Source organism: Platichthys flesus, chromosome 4 (genome assembly GCF_949316205.1).
Source record: "Platichthys flesus chromosome 4, fPlaFle2.1, whole genome shotgun sequence".
Classification (NCBI taxonomy): Eukaryota; Metazoa; Chordata; class Actinopteri; order Pleuronectiformes; family Pleuronectidae; genus Platichthys; species Platichthys flesus.
The window spans coordinates 20,378,779-20,395,495 of NC_084948.1; the positions used below are offsets into that span (position 1 = coordinate 20,378,779).

Consider the following 16,717-nt stretch of genomic DNA (forward strand, 5'->3'; position numbering starts at 1 on the left):
CACACAAAGTGACTAAGAAAAATAATCCTAAACATTTCATCCAGCCTGTTCGTACTCAGTCGATTGAGGTCAATATCTGATTCATCACAGTGACTCATATACACTTTTATTCTTACAGCCACATTTCCTGTGGAATTTATTGGCACAAACCGACGATGGTTTGTTTTCTGCCTCCGCGCATCATTTACTCTGTGAATTTCTATATTTCATGATATGAATAATGCACCGCAGCAACTTTTTTAATCCATTCATTTATTCAGTCTCAAACAGCCACGATGTCCCTGTAAGCTTGACAGACGGTTCTGACACCAAACAAACTATTTAAGGTGCTGGAAGAAGGCAGGATATTAAAATATATCAGCCTGATAAAAGAAACCTAAAGTGAAATTAAACTTTAAATTTATTTCCCAGAATAGATTAAAACATGGTCAATTATTTATAGTGCATGAGGAAACATAACAGGGAGTGTCCCTGCTTTTCTGAATCATAACAACTGTAAATTAACGTTGTTGGTGCGAAACTTGGACAAAAAAGGAAATATGTCAAAATATACTGAGATGGTATTATGTCTCTAGGTATAAAATAAATAAATAAATATATATAAATATTTTTAGCTTTTTAAAATTGAAATCAGATAAAAAATATTAGTTCCTGAAATGTAAATACTTTAACAATTCCTTTGAACGATTTGTAAAGCACACATGTGTCTCCTCTTCTTATATCGAACACTCCAATCGTGTGACTCCTACCTTCTCTTAAATGTTAACTGGTTATTATAAGAGTTAAAACAAAATCCAGAGCCAAATATTCACAGCAAATTGGAAAAATTCATTTTTTTAATAGAATTGGGCAACACACCTGAAAATTACTGTTAAATTCGTATCTCAGTGCAAACACTAGGGGAGAGCTGTCATTGCAGATGTTTAATGCATCATTATAAACCCATTTACAGGACAGTGGACCAAGCAGAGAGAGCAGTCATGGCTCAGGAGGCACAGCGGGTCGTTCACTAATCGGAGGGTCGGTCCCCAGCTCCTCCGCTCCCTGCATGTGGAAGCGTCCTGGGGCGAGACACTGAACCTCAGATCAGTGATTAGTGCATGTTGATGTGAGCCACTGTAACACATCGTCTCTACGCTTACTACTCAGGATAAGTGGTGCACAGGTCGGGAAGATAATGGAAACCCACGTCTGGAGTGATTCAAAGAAATGCTAATGTTCACTATTAAGTGGCCGTATATGTTGGTCATAATTGTCCCAGTTCCTTTGATGGATATTCGTGCAACTGAGTAACCTTCTGTGAGTGTCAGAAATCTGCTCTTAAGATTCTCATATGCTCCCATCCCCCTTCCTGCAGCTGTGATTAGTGAGCTTTGAAGCAAATTAATTTTCTCCTCTCAACGGTTCTGATATTATTGTTCTGCCACTAACTGTCGTTTAAAGCATATTGAAGATATCGTCTGAAATTTAACCAGAAACTGGGATGGACTGCTCAGGAGGTGTGGGCTAGTTCTCCTCTCTGATCTTAGTTTTCTTTTTTAATTCTATATACTGGAGATTTCAGCTGACACACTTTCTGCTTTGGATTTGATTTAAAAGCTGCAGCCGGTGGTGTTGGCGGAGCTCCTCAGAACAGGAGTGGGACTTACAGAAGCGTCCCGAGGTTCAGATAGAGAGGGCGGCTCAAATTCCCAGACATGAAGCGAAGTTTGGAGAAAGAAGGACAAAGTTTCACATCCTGGTGACTGTGAGACTTAAAGGTGTCTATAAAGGTGTCTGTATTTTAGCAGCACGCTCAGTTTAACTTTGCAGAAAGTCAGAGGACAAATGCACAAAGTTACTTTCAAAAGATGGGTTTTATTTCCCCTAAAAATATCAAAATATAAAGGGATGACAAAAAAGCTAATTAAGTAGAAAACTGGGCCCATTAAAAGATGATCTCTGCTCAAAAACACTGGTTACAAACCACTACATTAACTCAAGCACCTGACCTTATACATTAGACAAATGAAGACATATAACATGGCTGAGGAGACCATTAGGAAACAATCGGGGGAAACTAATAGACAACACATACAATTTCACATGAAGAAAAGGTATCCCCCTCAATATTTGGTCTTGTCCTCTGTATTTAAACAGGCTGCACCCTCAGACACACGTTTGACCAAACTAGGAAGTGACGAGTAATTTGGCAGAAAAAAGGTAAATCTGAATCTGAATCTTCTCAGCTACAGTAGTGTTCCTCATCTGGCTGGCAGGTGGAATCAGTGTGTGCCGCCAGGCGCGCCACAAAAGTTTCTGTATTGGGTGCAGTAGGATTAACTTTCAGAAAGTTATCTCGAGTTAAAAGAACAATGAGTTACTTTTAAATCCCTCTTCCTCTGTGTTTCTCCCACAAATACATATACTGCCCCCCCCCCCCCCCCCCGGCCACAGCAGCTCAAAGTCCTTATTCTCTCTCTCATCAGAGAGATGGCATCACCCACAGTGAGGTGCAACACATTATCTGAGGCTAAATGGTAAACAACGCTGTGCTTATCCACAGTCAGGAATTAGCAGCTCCGCTCAATTAACACTGTGGTATTAATAGATCTCACAAGTGAACTGAGAGATGAACTGATGCACGGGGAGTTAACAATATTTAGAGACCTGGTGATATCAGTGTGATACAACGGGAGCAGGCGGCTTTAAATTTAGATTTTTGTTGCAATATTTCACACTGCGACTGTGTTTTTAGGCAAGAACATTGACGACTGGGTGTATTTTAATTAGACTAGCCGCTGAGCAGCATTATTTTTCTGACGGTAACACACACCTGTACAGAGACGTTTGAAACCATGGCAACCATACATGTTGAAAGGGGTTCAACTGGGTGTTTGAAAACCCTGTGGTGATGACGCTAAAGGCTAAGTGCAGGGGCTTTACAGTAGCGTGTTTAGCAGATATCGTGTGAAAATAGTCAGAAGGTAGAGCTGCAGTTGAATCAGTCTGTGTGAGGGTTTGAAGGACGGACATTTGATCTATTAACAGTCCTTTATTTGGAGTTGTGTTTTGATTCAGTAAACCAAACTGAAGATGTAGAGACTTTGCACTCATAGATCCACCATTCAGACGGGTTGACCACAGACTCCCCCGACGACCACTGAGCATCACCAGTGATTCTCATCTGAGCAACAGAGCAGAGAGTGGAAGTGACTCTGAGGCCCTGCGTCATCCTGCCAACGCGACGCATGTGTCAGTCTCCTCTGCAGAGATGGAGACAAAACTGTGAAGTCAGTGAATGGGACTTGTTTCAGCCCTGTCATTAGAGGTTTTGTTTAACATTAAATTCCCAGTTGAAAACACATTTATGTATACAATCACTCTCTGAATGTTGGACTGTGTTTATTAGAAAATAAAGGCAGGGACAAACATTTTTTTAAATTAGGTTTAAGCATAAGAGGAACTAAGAAAAGAGAAAATACGGATCAAGAAAGTTATATATTTGGTTGATATCAAAGGTAAAGGATTTTGAAAAGGAAAGTTCAGGATAATTAAAAAAATTCTCTTGATCTGTGTGAAACCCACAACGATGATCCACAATTATATATATGACTAATGGAATGTCATTTTGTCAAATATCATCAGTGCGTATTCCACAACATCAACAACTGAAAGGCCGCGGTTGAGCTCTTGTATCAAACGCTGCTGACGTGTTGCCGGTCAAAATCCTGAATGATGCTGACATGAAGTGTGAGAAATAAAGACGTGCAGAGTTTATAAAACATCATAAACCGACATGTTTATGATGCCTGGTTGCAGGCAGGTCAGTCCGCAGATGCTGGATGAGGCCCTCAGTGTACACATCCATACGTCTCTGTCACTGAAGCATGTGAGTCTGGTAGCTTTGGGGTTCAGGCCTAGTCACACCAATGTATGGGTTTACAGTACAAGGGATAAAGGACCAGTGCAAAAAATTACTGATTCCTTTGAACATTATGGATTAGGAATGAAATACTTCATCTCAAGAGTATAAACTACAACCTTTACTGCTGCTGAGATTAAAAAGCTGCCTGCTCACAGTGGTGACGGACTGAGAAGATCCCACTGGTGCTCTGGACTATGACCCGAAATATAAATCACTGTGCTGCACTCAGAGATGAATATAAACATCGTCTTTGTTTTTCTGCTTTCTCTATTTTTAATTCCTTGTATAAACTTATTCATACATGTATCTTTATGTGTTTACCTATTTTCACTGTGTTGACTTATTTTAAGTTTTTACTGTTGATTCCATTGTGTGTTATGAATTGGAAATCTACAGGCTCGCTCCGCACAAGATTTTATTGCAGTCATACAGTGAAAATAAAGAACTCTTGACAAAAATCCTTGATGCAAAAAGATCTCACTCACAAGCAACTCATAAGCTGCTGAAGTGAAGCTAAGTGAAGAAAAAACACCATCTGAAACAGTGGAGTTGAATTTAAAATGTGACCTTTCTAGAGGAAATCAACTGACTTTCCTCTGCTGCTTTTCAGTTCATCTCTGCAGCAGCTTCGAACATAAAGAGCGGAGTGGACACAGTGTCCATTAACGGGAATATACTTTTTCTGATCAGTGCAAAAGCTGCAAGTTCAAACACCCACGTGAAACTCGATAAATAAAAGATGAACCTTACATTTAACAAGGTATATGACAGTTTTCTGCCGAAAATAATCCTTAAGTTGTTTTTCAGGCCGGCAACACTGGTCCCTGTTGTATTTGAAATTTAGAAACAGTTAATGTTCCCTCTCTGCCCTTTGGTAAGAGCCGTCCCCAGCCTCCACTGGCAGAGCTGAAAACTGATCGTCATGTTGCATAAGAGATTATCTTAACTGTTCTTATCTCTTCTCTGTCGTGGTTTGTAGGAAATCAAATTCTTCAACTCTTATCCTGTGGCTTCATGGAGCAAATTACATTATATTTGTGTGTGTGTGTGTGTGTGTGTGTGTGTGTGTGTGTCACTGTGGAAAGAGGCTTTGTACTATTGCACATACAGTGTGTCCTGCTGTTGTGTCAGCACGTGCATTTGGCTTTACGTGAGGCTTTTAAGGAGGTGTGTACGTAATGTGACCTTGATTTAAATGTAACAGTAAGAGCAAACTAATGCACACCTCCACTAACAGTAGCAGTGACACTGTGACAGATGCTCCTCCTTCCAAACGTCTTGGTCACTGATGTTAAACAGCTCCTCTGTGCAGCCCTCGTCGCAGAGGAGACTTTAACATGTGAAAGCATCCATTCCTCCTGATGGGTCAAGCAGCAGCATGACTAAACAAGGACTCCCTGCTGGTGCACAGCTATTGATGATCAGTGTTGTGCATGAACGAACGCAAAAGAACGCGCTCATTGAACACGTTCACTTTTAAGAGAACGATGAACTGAAAGCAACTCAATGCCAAATAATGAATTTGAACGGTGAACACGATAATATCGTAGCGTCCTCACGTATAGACAACAGGAAACCTCTCTGTATGTGAAACTTTATTGAAGTCCAGCGAACACGACCCACTTCTTGTTCGTAACTCCGACACTCCATTCATCCACCACTGTATTCTTCACTCCCCTTCCTCATTCACCCTTGATACGCCAACTCATCAGCCAATGAGAGCCTGGCATCCCACAAAACCCTACAGCCATTGGCCTAGAACTGTCACGTGCCACACTCTTACCTGTTCACTGACCCTCGGGACATTTCAATACTTTCTCCTCAGGAGAGACGTTGTCTTAATCGAATGCTTTCACCATGTCGTTGCTCAGTGCCCGTAAAATGTCCGCGATTTAGCCTAACCGAGACCAACTAACTCGACTTCGCACTACGTTACCCATCACTCATGGCACACATACGCAGACCAAACAAGCAACGTATTCCAAGTGTTTTCTTCTCTGGCCAGTGTCTCGGCTCCGAACCACACAACTTGGTAGAAGGAAGCTTCAAGGATCAGAGATCTGTTGAGCCGTATAGTGAATGAATCTGGAATCTTCTCTCAAAAAATATTTCCCACCCCACTGGGTTATTCTCTAACAATAGGTTTCATCCAGTATCTAAAAGCCAAAATTGTAAAAGTAACTTTTAAGTAAGGCTGTCAAATATATGAAATAAAGTAGAAAATATTTTCTCTGAAGTGTTTATCAAAAGCAGCATAAAATGTTGGTGTCATTTTATACAGCTATAAAATGACACCAACACACATGATAATTTGTCCGTCTTCTTGATGTGCTTCGTTCAACATGGAAGCCATCAGCTGAAGTGGCCTAGTTGCTAAAGTGTTTGGTCTCCAAAAAGAGTGACCTGGGTTTGAAAACCACCCCTTCCCATTTTCAAGCTGGCAATATGTTAAACTCTTTATATTGGCAGGACTTCTCCTGTTAATTGCAAAGTATATTACACTATGTTAATTTAAATTAATTAAAATATAAAAACAGGGAAAAATTTAATTAAAAAAAAAAAAAAAAACTGCGCGCGCAATTCATGCGCAAAAGGCTTCTGCGCAGAATGTGCGCGCGTTTTTTTTTTTTTTTTTTTTCTTTTTTCCCCATTTCATTTAATTAAAAAAATATATATTTTATGGTTCCTGGCAATACGCTGCCGGTGCGAACAGCCCAAGTATTTAACATGGGCTAGGAAAGGAGGCGGATCGCTTTTCGCAGCGCTTCTATCTCAGTTGCGTCCCCGGGGTTAGAGGATGATGGTGTGACGTTAATGTATTGTTTTACATTGCATGTGTCACGTCATGATAAATCCGTTTCCTGTGTCGCCTGCACCAGGAGCCGCCCTGGCCGGTAACCAGCCGTCCGGACCGCTCCGTGAATAAGGAGGAGGAGATGTTTCTTTACTTGGAATGCGGCCACTTCATTTCTCGGATATACAGCAGGAGCAACACTCGCATCCCCTCTAGGTGGTCCGTTACTTCTCCTTATAAACACACTTTTAGCATATTTTCCCACAATACCCTGGTGCACTACGTCACACACTACAACGTTCCTTAAAGGGGCAGGCCATACCTGCAACACAACAGCTCTCAGTCTCATATTTACCGAGATCCGATGCACCTTATTATTATCTGAGGGATTTTTACACACTGTCTGAAAAACATCTCTACATTTTTGTATGTGGCTTTCCACCCTCCAGTCTCACTTCAGGCAATGATGCGGCACTTCTGGAATTATTGTGGACCTGACACAATGGACGTGAACCTAAAATGTTCCGTGTGGTTAATTGTAAATATGGCAAAAAATACCACAAACTAAATTTGGTCCACCTTTGGTTGACATGCGGTATGGTTATATCTTACTCGTGGACCAGTTCTGGCAGACATGAGTGATCCAAGTGCCAAAATCCCACACAGTAGTGTGCCGGATGACCGTGTGACAGTGGGCCAAACCTGGGCCAGAACGATTTTTCTATATGCAAACTGAAACACATCATACTGTGTTTGTGTCCCCCAATTTGAGTGCACATGAGGGGTGATGGTTGTGGGACCAGGCGATGTGCAACTCTTCGCAGACAGAGGGGTGACGTCCTTTCCTAAAAAGGATCTAAGCCCCCTGAGCTGGTGGAAAAAAATCGTGATAAAATCGTTGAGATGTGTCACGAGAGTATTACTCAGCAGGATTTTACTGCAGGAATTAAACGCTCTGCATAAGAAAATGGAGAATGTCTCTGATTTTTAAGTCTTTGATTCCAGACAGGAATAGCCTATGACTGCCTCCAAAAAAAAAAAGGGAAGGGAGGGGGGGGAGACAGACAGACAAAAAAAATGTGACAAAATCTGCAGGAAGGACAAAAAAAACGAGATCACAGAACGTGGCGCTGAGCAGCAGCCAGTGTGAGCGGCGCGTTATCCGGGTGCGATGGGATCTGATGTGCAGCAGCCAGAGGCGCACAGGCGGAATGCATCCTCCGCGGTCATGCATGTAGAAAAACAGAGGGAGGGAGTCTGAGGAAGCCTTATCACTGGTGCCCATGTGTGCGCGGCGTGGCGGGGCTGCATCCGTGCGCTCTCGGCCGTCGAGAAAACATACACACAGGCGAATGGTTTAGTATCGGTCGCCACACCCATCACACAAACCCAGACACGGTGGTGGAGAGGAAGAGGGGTGGTGGTGGTGAGGGGGGGGGGGGGGGGGGGGGGGAAGCGTTTTATGTCGTTGACAGCGACATGACAACAGCCGAGGGCTATGGGTGAGCGACGGATGAGTCACTCGCATCCACCAGCTTCGCCCCTCGTTCATAAAGCTGCGGCACAAAGAGGCGCACGGTGCCAGCGCTGATACGACGAGCGGCGCGCAGGCCCGTGCGGATGAATGGATGACGGGCGGCGGCGGCAGTGGTGCACGTGGGGCCAGTTTAGGAGAGGTGCTCAAAGACGTGGACGCGGCTGTTCTGTCAATGCGCATGATACTGCGGCTCCACTACTACGGCACGCTCCAACTCACCTTGAGTGTGCGCACGGGGCCGCGCGCCTGTCATTCCGGGTGCGCGGCTGTGCGCAGAGCCAATGCGCAACCCCGGAGCCTCGCACCGCAGCCAATGGGACGGCGGCGAGGGGGCGGACCTGTGGCTGCGTCCTCACACTCGGTTTCACTATGCGCTCGTAAAAACGGCTCCGTCTACTACAAGCGCGGCGGTGCAGGTGCTCTGTCTCTTCGGGAGAGGATGCGGATGGAAGGACGGGGGAGGGAAGGGATGAAGGGACGCGCCACGAGGAAAGAGAGCAGGATATGAAAAGGGGGATCGTGCCGAGAGACCGCGAGGTGCAAGGTCGAATATGAGAGATTGGCTGAACGGGGCACTTTGCGTGGTAATAGCTGGTCGGCAATAGTACTATGATTTGGTATGTGGCCACTCTGATAGCAAGTGTATTCAGCACCAGAGGAACGGCCGCTCAAGGTGAGTTGAAGTGCAGAATATGTGGTGCCGCACATTGCATATGATCCGATGTCTGCGTGTGCGCCTGCTGCAGCTTTTCCCTAATCGCACCGTGTTTTGTGTGTGTGTGTGTGTATGTGTGTGTGTATCGTATGTCAGGTCACATAGAGTGTGGAGCTATTTCATTGTAACACAGACTCTCTCGTGTGTCACATGAAAGTTCATCCCTGGTTTAATCATGTCAGGGAGACACCAATTGTCTTGGCAAAGGCCTGATGCATGTGCATGATGATATCTGCTGCTGCTGCACATGCCACTGGTAGAAACCCTGGAGTCCACAGTGATTGACCACGGCAGCGAGAGGCTGATTGATTCTGTCTGTGGGTTCAGGGCCTGTGATTTGTGATTTAAAACATGCAGAGCAAATGGGGGAATAGCGTCCCCGCATGCAGCTGAGGGGGGGGAGAGAGACGTGTGTGCATTGTATCATAGCAATCAGTCCCACTTGGGCTCTCGTGAGAGGGGTGTGACCGTCTCAGCCCTCAAGATGGAAAAGTAACTAAATAATGCATCACGTGTCAGATAAAATGCACTCCTGGGTTTGATCGAGCCCTCTGCTGCGTGCATGGGATCCCTGTGCCGGATCTCTACACTGCACATGCACTGGGCCCCAGTGCTGAGTGTGTGTGATCCTGTGAGCAGCACGTAAGAGGCAAGGCTCGCCTGGCGCTGATCTAAGTGCTTCATAAACTAGTCATTCCTGGACCTGCAAACTGCACAATATCCCTTTTGTTCTTGTTTTTCCTCCTGAGCACTCTGCATTGACCCATGTACTTACTTAACCTTGCTCTTCCACTCATGTCCAGATGAGGGAGACATGTGCCAAGCTGTCGCCTGGTAACTGATCCCCATGACCCCAAATACCCAGTCAGAACTGGTCTGCCCACAGGTCTGGCTCCTCCTGTAATGACAGACCCACACTGGAGCGACGAGCACGGTGTGAGAACTTCTGCAAAAAACATATTTAAGAGAAATGTTAGATTTAGGCGCCGAGGACGTCTCACCGGTGTCACTGCTTAAATTCTCCATTTTACGAAGGCGTGAATGTGGCTCATTGATATCGATTCGTAGGTGTTGTCTGGTATCTGCATCGCTCTGGAGGTGATTTACTTTAGGATGACAGGCTGCACTGGAGAGTCACGGATCACAACGTGTTAAAAATGAGAGCTGGTTTACTTCATCTATTGCACTGTCCCAGAATAAAGCGTCTGATCTTTGTCTGGTGCTGCACAGAACCTCTCAAACTCATGTTAACACAAACTGTGACTTGTCATCATCCCTTGTTTCTCACGATGGAGACCACACAGCATCTGTCTGCTATTTTGAGAATGTGTGAAGTCATACTTTGGGAGTAGCTTCATTTGTTTGCAGACAGACATATGTAAAGAACAAAAACCTACTTCAGTTTCGTGTAGTTTGACTTTTGGACATAATGTATTAAACAAAGCAGAATTGTGCGTTTTTGCTGAGAATTTGGTGAGAAAGTTGACACCACAATTGTTTGCCTGTTCAGCTGCACATGTGAGTCCGTGGCCAGTTAGCTTAGCTTAGTACAAAGACTGGAAACAAAGGGAAACAGCTAGCCTGGTTCTGTCCAATTGTACAAACATCTAATATAGCATGACATATTCTGGATTAAATATTTATTTTGTAACAATACAAAAAGTTAAATTTCAAAATAATCCATTTTATTTGCATGGGTTGTAATATGTTATGTTACTACACCCTTATTTTCTCACTTTAGTTTTTATACACGTTAAAGTAAAACATGTTAATTTGTGAGATGGGCAGATCCGTCTCACCTTGCTCCGATTCGTTATGCTAAGCTAAGCTAACTGGCTCCACTTTCTATCATCTTCTCAGCTTTTGACCCACAATGTTGAATTAATTCTCTAAGTAATGAAAAAAATAGCTACAAATCCTAAACTTTCCCATGGGATACCGTAGGCTGCTCATATGCACATTAACTGAATTAGTATCAGCCCTCTCCAATGAGTGTTATATGCCAATACCAAAAAACTGGTGGTCCGCTCTTGACCTTATAGTCTATCCAATAGAAAAAAAAACTTGGAAGTACCAGTTCTGAAAATACAAAATTGTCAGTTCTGGGAGATACAGGTCAGATTTGCAGGTACCAATGGATTGGAAACAGATGGTTAAAAATTATCATTATTATGCTCCAAAACAAACAGAGGAAAAGTAGGATTATTGCAGCTCAGTGGAGCTGAGATTTGGCTCCTTTCTCATGAGTGGTATTTTGTCATATTTGCACGTTGCTTAGGCACAAACAAAGGACCACTGAGTCTGCAGTTAAATTAATTTCTTTAATTTCCGCCAGAAAATTAAAGAACAGCATAAATTTACTTAAACAGCTCATGTAAAATCATTCATCTCTGTACATATGTGGATAATACTGAAAATTACTGTAGATTATTTATTTATCAGTAAAGATAAAAAAATCACATCGTAAAATAGTATCAAATTGTGGTACTGAAGAGAAAGTTGGAAACATGTAGTCAAATGATGTGTTTATATTTATTCTGAATTTTTCAATTTAGATTTAAATTCATACTGGTCAGAACTTCAGAAACTGGATTAATTAAAAAAGTTACAAAAAAATAAAAATAATTTTCTTGAGGGTTTTAAGACGAACAACTTTATTACTTAAATGACGATTGGACTTAGATGTAAAAACGTAAAAAGAAAATCTCACGTCCAACATACTGCAGGACCCTTGTTTTTACCACCAGTCAGTGATTTGCACAGGATTGCTCAGGTATGAACAATCAGTCACAGTAAATGGTGGTCAAAGAAGTTTTCTGGTGCCAAGTGCCCATTGGGGAGGCAGCATATGGTCAGGGAGATGCGAGGTTAGTTCAACAAAGTCAATGGTGACTTGGCAACCAATCAAGGTGAAGCAAGAGGGACGCTGATGGCAATATAGAAGTAATTAAATGTCATTGGCAAGTGTTGAGGAGGGGTATATTTGAAGGACTATTTTCAGCCAGAGTCACTGATGGCAGACTGACTCTCCTCTCCGCTCCTGTGCTGGGACTTGGCATTTTTTAAGCGTTTGTTGAACTGGCTTTTGGCCAGATGATATTCATCTGTAATTCCCTGCTCGTGCGACGGCTCCTTGATGCTGCACACGATCCACAATCTCCCTCGTGAACCGTGAATTGGCACACTTGTTCTTGTTTCGGGTTCCTTCTGAAGGCGCGTTTCTTCCAAGACAGAGACGTTTAGGAGCAGACAGGATTTGTGGAGGTGTCAGAACTGTCACTCACGCATCTGGGGCCTCCAAGTAGTGCTGAATTGGTGTCTGTTAGCCCTCCCACTGTCTCTGCGGGTCCAGTTTCAGATTGGCCGTGCTGTCTTCAGTTTTTGTCAGGGTGTTAAAACTGTCTGGGACTTTGTTAAACTCTGCGTTTCCAGGATTTGACAGCAGGGTTTTAATTAGTCTGACATCCACTGTGCTTCAATGAGTTGTAAGGTTTTGAGTGTTTTTTCTTTACACAATGAATGATGTTTTTGGCTTTGAAAAAGTCAGTTGAAAATTAGAATTCAAACCTCATAAAACTATAGGAAAAGAATAGAAATGTGAGTTTTAAATTTTTCTATTTGAATATGTTTGAATTCACTGCATCTTATGTTTCAATTAATGTCAATATGTTTCGCTATGTATAAGATTTAAGGTCGTCCTCACCTCTTGGAACTACTGCAGTATAACAGTTTGTTTATTTAAAAGCAATAAGGTGCAAATAAATACAGACCAAACAGTACACGTCAAATGTTTGTTTTATTTTTGGCTCAATCAGGTTTTGAGTTGTCGCAGTTTTCTTTCTTGATTTTGCAGAGATTGGGGTCGTAAATGCCGAGCTCTCTGTGGTGCTCTATTCATGAACCCCTAATGACCTGAGTAGCTAATCAAAACCGCTGTGACAGTGTTGTATTGTCTTACTTCATAATATTTGTAATCAAAAAATTACGACACCACAAAAAGAGCAACTCGCTGTAAGAGAACATGTTTTGGTTTTGATGGACTTGAGGCTGCCTTCACTCACTGTGTGTAATTTGTGTAACAGTAACAGTTTTCCAGTGCATCAGATGTGCAAAGAAAATCAGAGCTGGATGTGATGCTCTACAAATGCAAATCCTCTCATCCTTCACATTGTGTGGGACCAATGAAGGAATTTTTATTGGATAATAAGTTATTTATTTTATATACACTAATTCATTGATGGACAAGACATTGCAGCTTCAGCTGACGGAGGGAAAAGTGCTGTGTAGTTGCATCTGTAGGAAGAGTAGCAGTAGAAGGAAATTAAAAAACTCAAATAAAACCTGCAAAGTGGGTTAAATGTACTTTACTATGCTCCTCCCCTGCCTCTCTCATTGGTTAAACGCAGAAAAAAATCCTCTCAACAGTTATACATCTCCAAGTCTTTGGTTCACCTGAGGTGAAAGAAGCAAACATCCTCAGCAGCAGATGCAAACTTCCCTAACTGCATTTGATAAATCTCCATCGGCCAAATTAACCTGTTTCTTCAAGTGTCATTATAGTGTATAGTCACGCCATCATTTTCATTAATAATCTAGATTTCCAGCAGCAGAGTGTCATTGCTGTTTCTACCTTTCATGTTTTCTTAGCTATGTCTTTTAAACGTATATTTGCTTGACTGAAGCTCGACTTCATCTCTCCTACTCATTTTCCTTCGTGTCGTGCTACAGTCATGAGAGTGAAGCTTAGTAAAGAGCTTAGGAGGGAGCGTGTGCTCAAGGGGTGGATGGCAGACTCTCAGCACTGGGCATGAGCCAGCTCTTCCTGGTGATGCCCCCTCCACCCTCCCCCCTCCGCCCTCCTCCCTCGGTCCACTCCCAGCAGAGTCTCCTTGCAAACAAACCCTGCAGCATTCTGGGAACGCCAGTTTTTCAGATCGTGCAGATCTGGTCGGAGGGACTAACTCTCTCAGCCGCTAGATTATCATCTCCTTCTGAAACACGTAGTGCCTCTTACAAGTTAAATACACTGTTGTTGTTTTGTTGATCCTGTACTTACTGGACGTTTAGTTACACTATCTGTGGAGATAAGACATAAAGACCATCTGTCTTATCATGCAGCTGAACGCTCTATAAGTAAAGAGTTGTCTGACCTGTTACCATGAAAGTTAAATATCTTTGGGGTCTGACCGGCTGATGGGACTATAACATTATTTTTTTTAAAGATAGGTCTCAGACTCGGACGAAAAGAAACTGATCTGAAATATGATATAATTATATCATTGCGTGTTTGAACTCTACAATACATTATATTACAAATCAATTTTCATTAAAAGTGACCGCTCAGTGTTGTACTGCCTTAAAAGGTGTTAAGGTGGAAGTTAGGAGGTTATCTGTACAGCTGTGTCACTTGTGCACAGGAGCACCTTGTGTTACAGGTCCTGTAATTTCCTGCAAAGTTTTCCCCTCATTTCCAAGAAAATGATATGGAATTTAGATGTTATCACAAGGATATTTCTTGTAGAAAAAAAATGACACAACCACGCGTAATAATTATAAGGGAAATGAACAATGTGTCAGTGTCTAAAGTTATTAAGTAGGCTAGCTTCTCATTCTTTATTAAATGCATTTAATAATAACTAAGGTTTGGTAATTTTCCTTACTGGTAGACCATGTTCATGAGGACTTGTTGGATATTCTCTGCAGGGGAGTGGATTAGTTTGTAAAGCAACAGCTTCATCATGGGGATAAAGTCGCAGACCCCTGATTATACAAGTTTGGGATCAGCAGATTAGGATATGGATGCTCTTATCGCTCAGAAGGGGCTAAACCGACCTGATGATATCGAGGCCCTTCATTAGAGAAGGCAGAGTTCATCTTCTTCAATGTCTTTGAACTTATACAATCAAGTACATATTCCAGGATTGTGGTGGTGGATGAAGGTCTGCAGGCTGACAGAGGTTGAACAGTTATTTTGAAAAGGGCTGATGTCATCATTCATCCTGGAGCAGGACTGGATGCTGTCCCAGAAAACACCTCCCGTCCATCAGAGGGGACCTGATGGAGCAGTTTGGTCAATTCTTTGTATTAAGAGCTATCAGACCGTTATCTGCTTCATGTGCAGGCGCCTCTGTTTTTGAGAGGTTTCTAAAATGCAGATGCTGAATCCTTCAAGTCCTCAAACAGCCCACATGTTCCACCGTCTGTAGGCCAACACCTGCTTTTTGTTCCAGGGACAAGTTTTCATGCATATTTTGAAATAACCCTGTTAGTGCTGAAAGAGAAGATGAACAAAATCATCAAACATCTGTTGGTTTGGAGCAGATCGTTTTTTTTATTTTTGTATTTTGAAACATTTAAAAGTACTTTGTAGCCTTTTTTACGCATTGGTTTTTATGTATGTTTACCAGAAAATATTTGTCAGGTATATTTTCCCATTGTTAACCAGTGTGGGGTGAACCTAGGTGTCGTAGAAAACACATTTTATTTTGGGTATTCAAACTATTAATTATGTCAATTATTGATCTTAGATTTTATTCCTACCAATAACAAATATTTCAATATCGGTTATTTTGCAGTTTATTTTCTCCATTTATCCTTCATTCAATAAAACTTGGGTAAAGTTTCCATTACCGAAAGTGATATATATATATATATATTGATTGCTTGTTTTACGAAAGCATTAGATCAAAACCCAAATATATTCAGTTTGTCATACCATCAATATAATATAAATATAATATTATTTGCTGGAGCGCTTGTAGATTTCTCTAGATTTATCTGGATGAGAGACTTTTTGTATTGTATGATAAATTATATATGAATATATTTGACAATAATCCACATGATTTGAAAATGTAACAAAACCATCAAAAGACAATCAGGCAACAAATATAATGATGCTTCTGAATCGAAACTTTTACCCCAGGTATTAACAATGAGACACATAAATCATCTGATAGCGTAATTCAGCAGCTACTATTCCCTGATATAATAATTCAAATCAGCACTATTTTTCTCCCATGCTTTACTCCACCTTCAATCAGGAAGACATTTCATGCTGCTGAAAGGATCTTTTCAATCCTGTTTCTGAGGAAACACATATATGCATCTGCCAGAAGAAGTGCGCATCTTCAGAGATAAGTGTTGAATCCACACTGAGCACTCTTATGTCGCTCTGAGCTGCAGCTCGAGCGTGTGTGTGTGTGTGTGTGTGTGTGTGTGTGTGTGTGTGTGTGAGAGAGAGTCATAGTAAGAGGAAGTGAGCGTGAGAGAGAGGGAGGCGGCGAATGGGAAATATATGGAAGTGGATATGTTGATTGGAAGATATGTGGAGCTAGTTCACATGTAACAGAGGAGCTCACTCACTGTTACATATGATTTATTGACCCTGAAAACGCTGATAACCAGTTGTAATTAAACAAACCTTAATGGAAGCAGCAATGTGCTTCCCTGTAACGCCCTTAAAACACCTTATTGTAGGCAATGAAAACTCAAACTTGAAAAAAAAAATAACGTGATCGTCTGTAAAAATGACTGAAACATGGCGAGACTGAGGAATTTCTGTGACTTCAGACTCTGACAGAGCTGTCCTGTAATGTGCTCCTCTGGTAGAGCTGCGCCTCGCAGAGCTGCTTCGCCCTCTGAGCCTTTTCTGGCAAACCCAGCCTCTTTCACACATCGTCTGTGTCTTTCTTCCTCCCTCTCTTTCTCCCTCTCCGTTTCCCTCCCCCCTCTCTCTCTCTCTGTCTCGCTTTCTTTCTCCCT

At 42.2% G+C, this 16,717-nt stretch overlaps 1 protein-coding gene across 1 annotated transcript in view; it reads left to right on the forward strand.

Moving 5' to 3' along the window:
• Positions 1 to 8,726: 8,726 nt before the first annotated feature.
• The window catches only part of igsf9ba (immunoglobulin superfamily, member 9Ba), a 60,275-nt gene continuing 52,284 nt past the window's right edge, over positions 8,727 to 16,717 (forward strand). Inside the window, exon 1 of the mRNA XM_062385521.1 lies at positions 8,727 to 8,911. Within this exon, the coding sequence (XP_062241505.1) occupies positions 8,848 to 8,911 (64 nt within the window). The 5' untranslated portion in view covers positions 8,727 to 8,847. The remainder of the gene's footprint in view (positions 8,912 to 16,717) is intronic.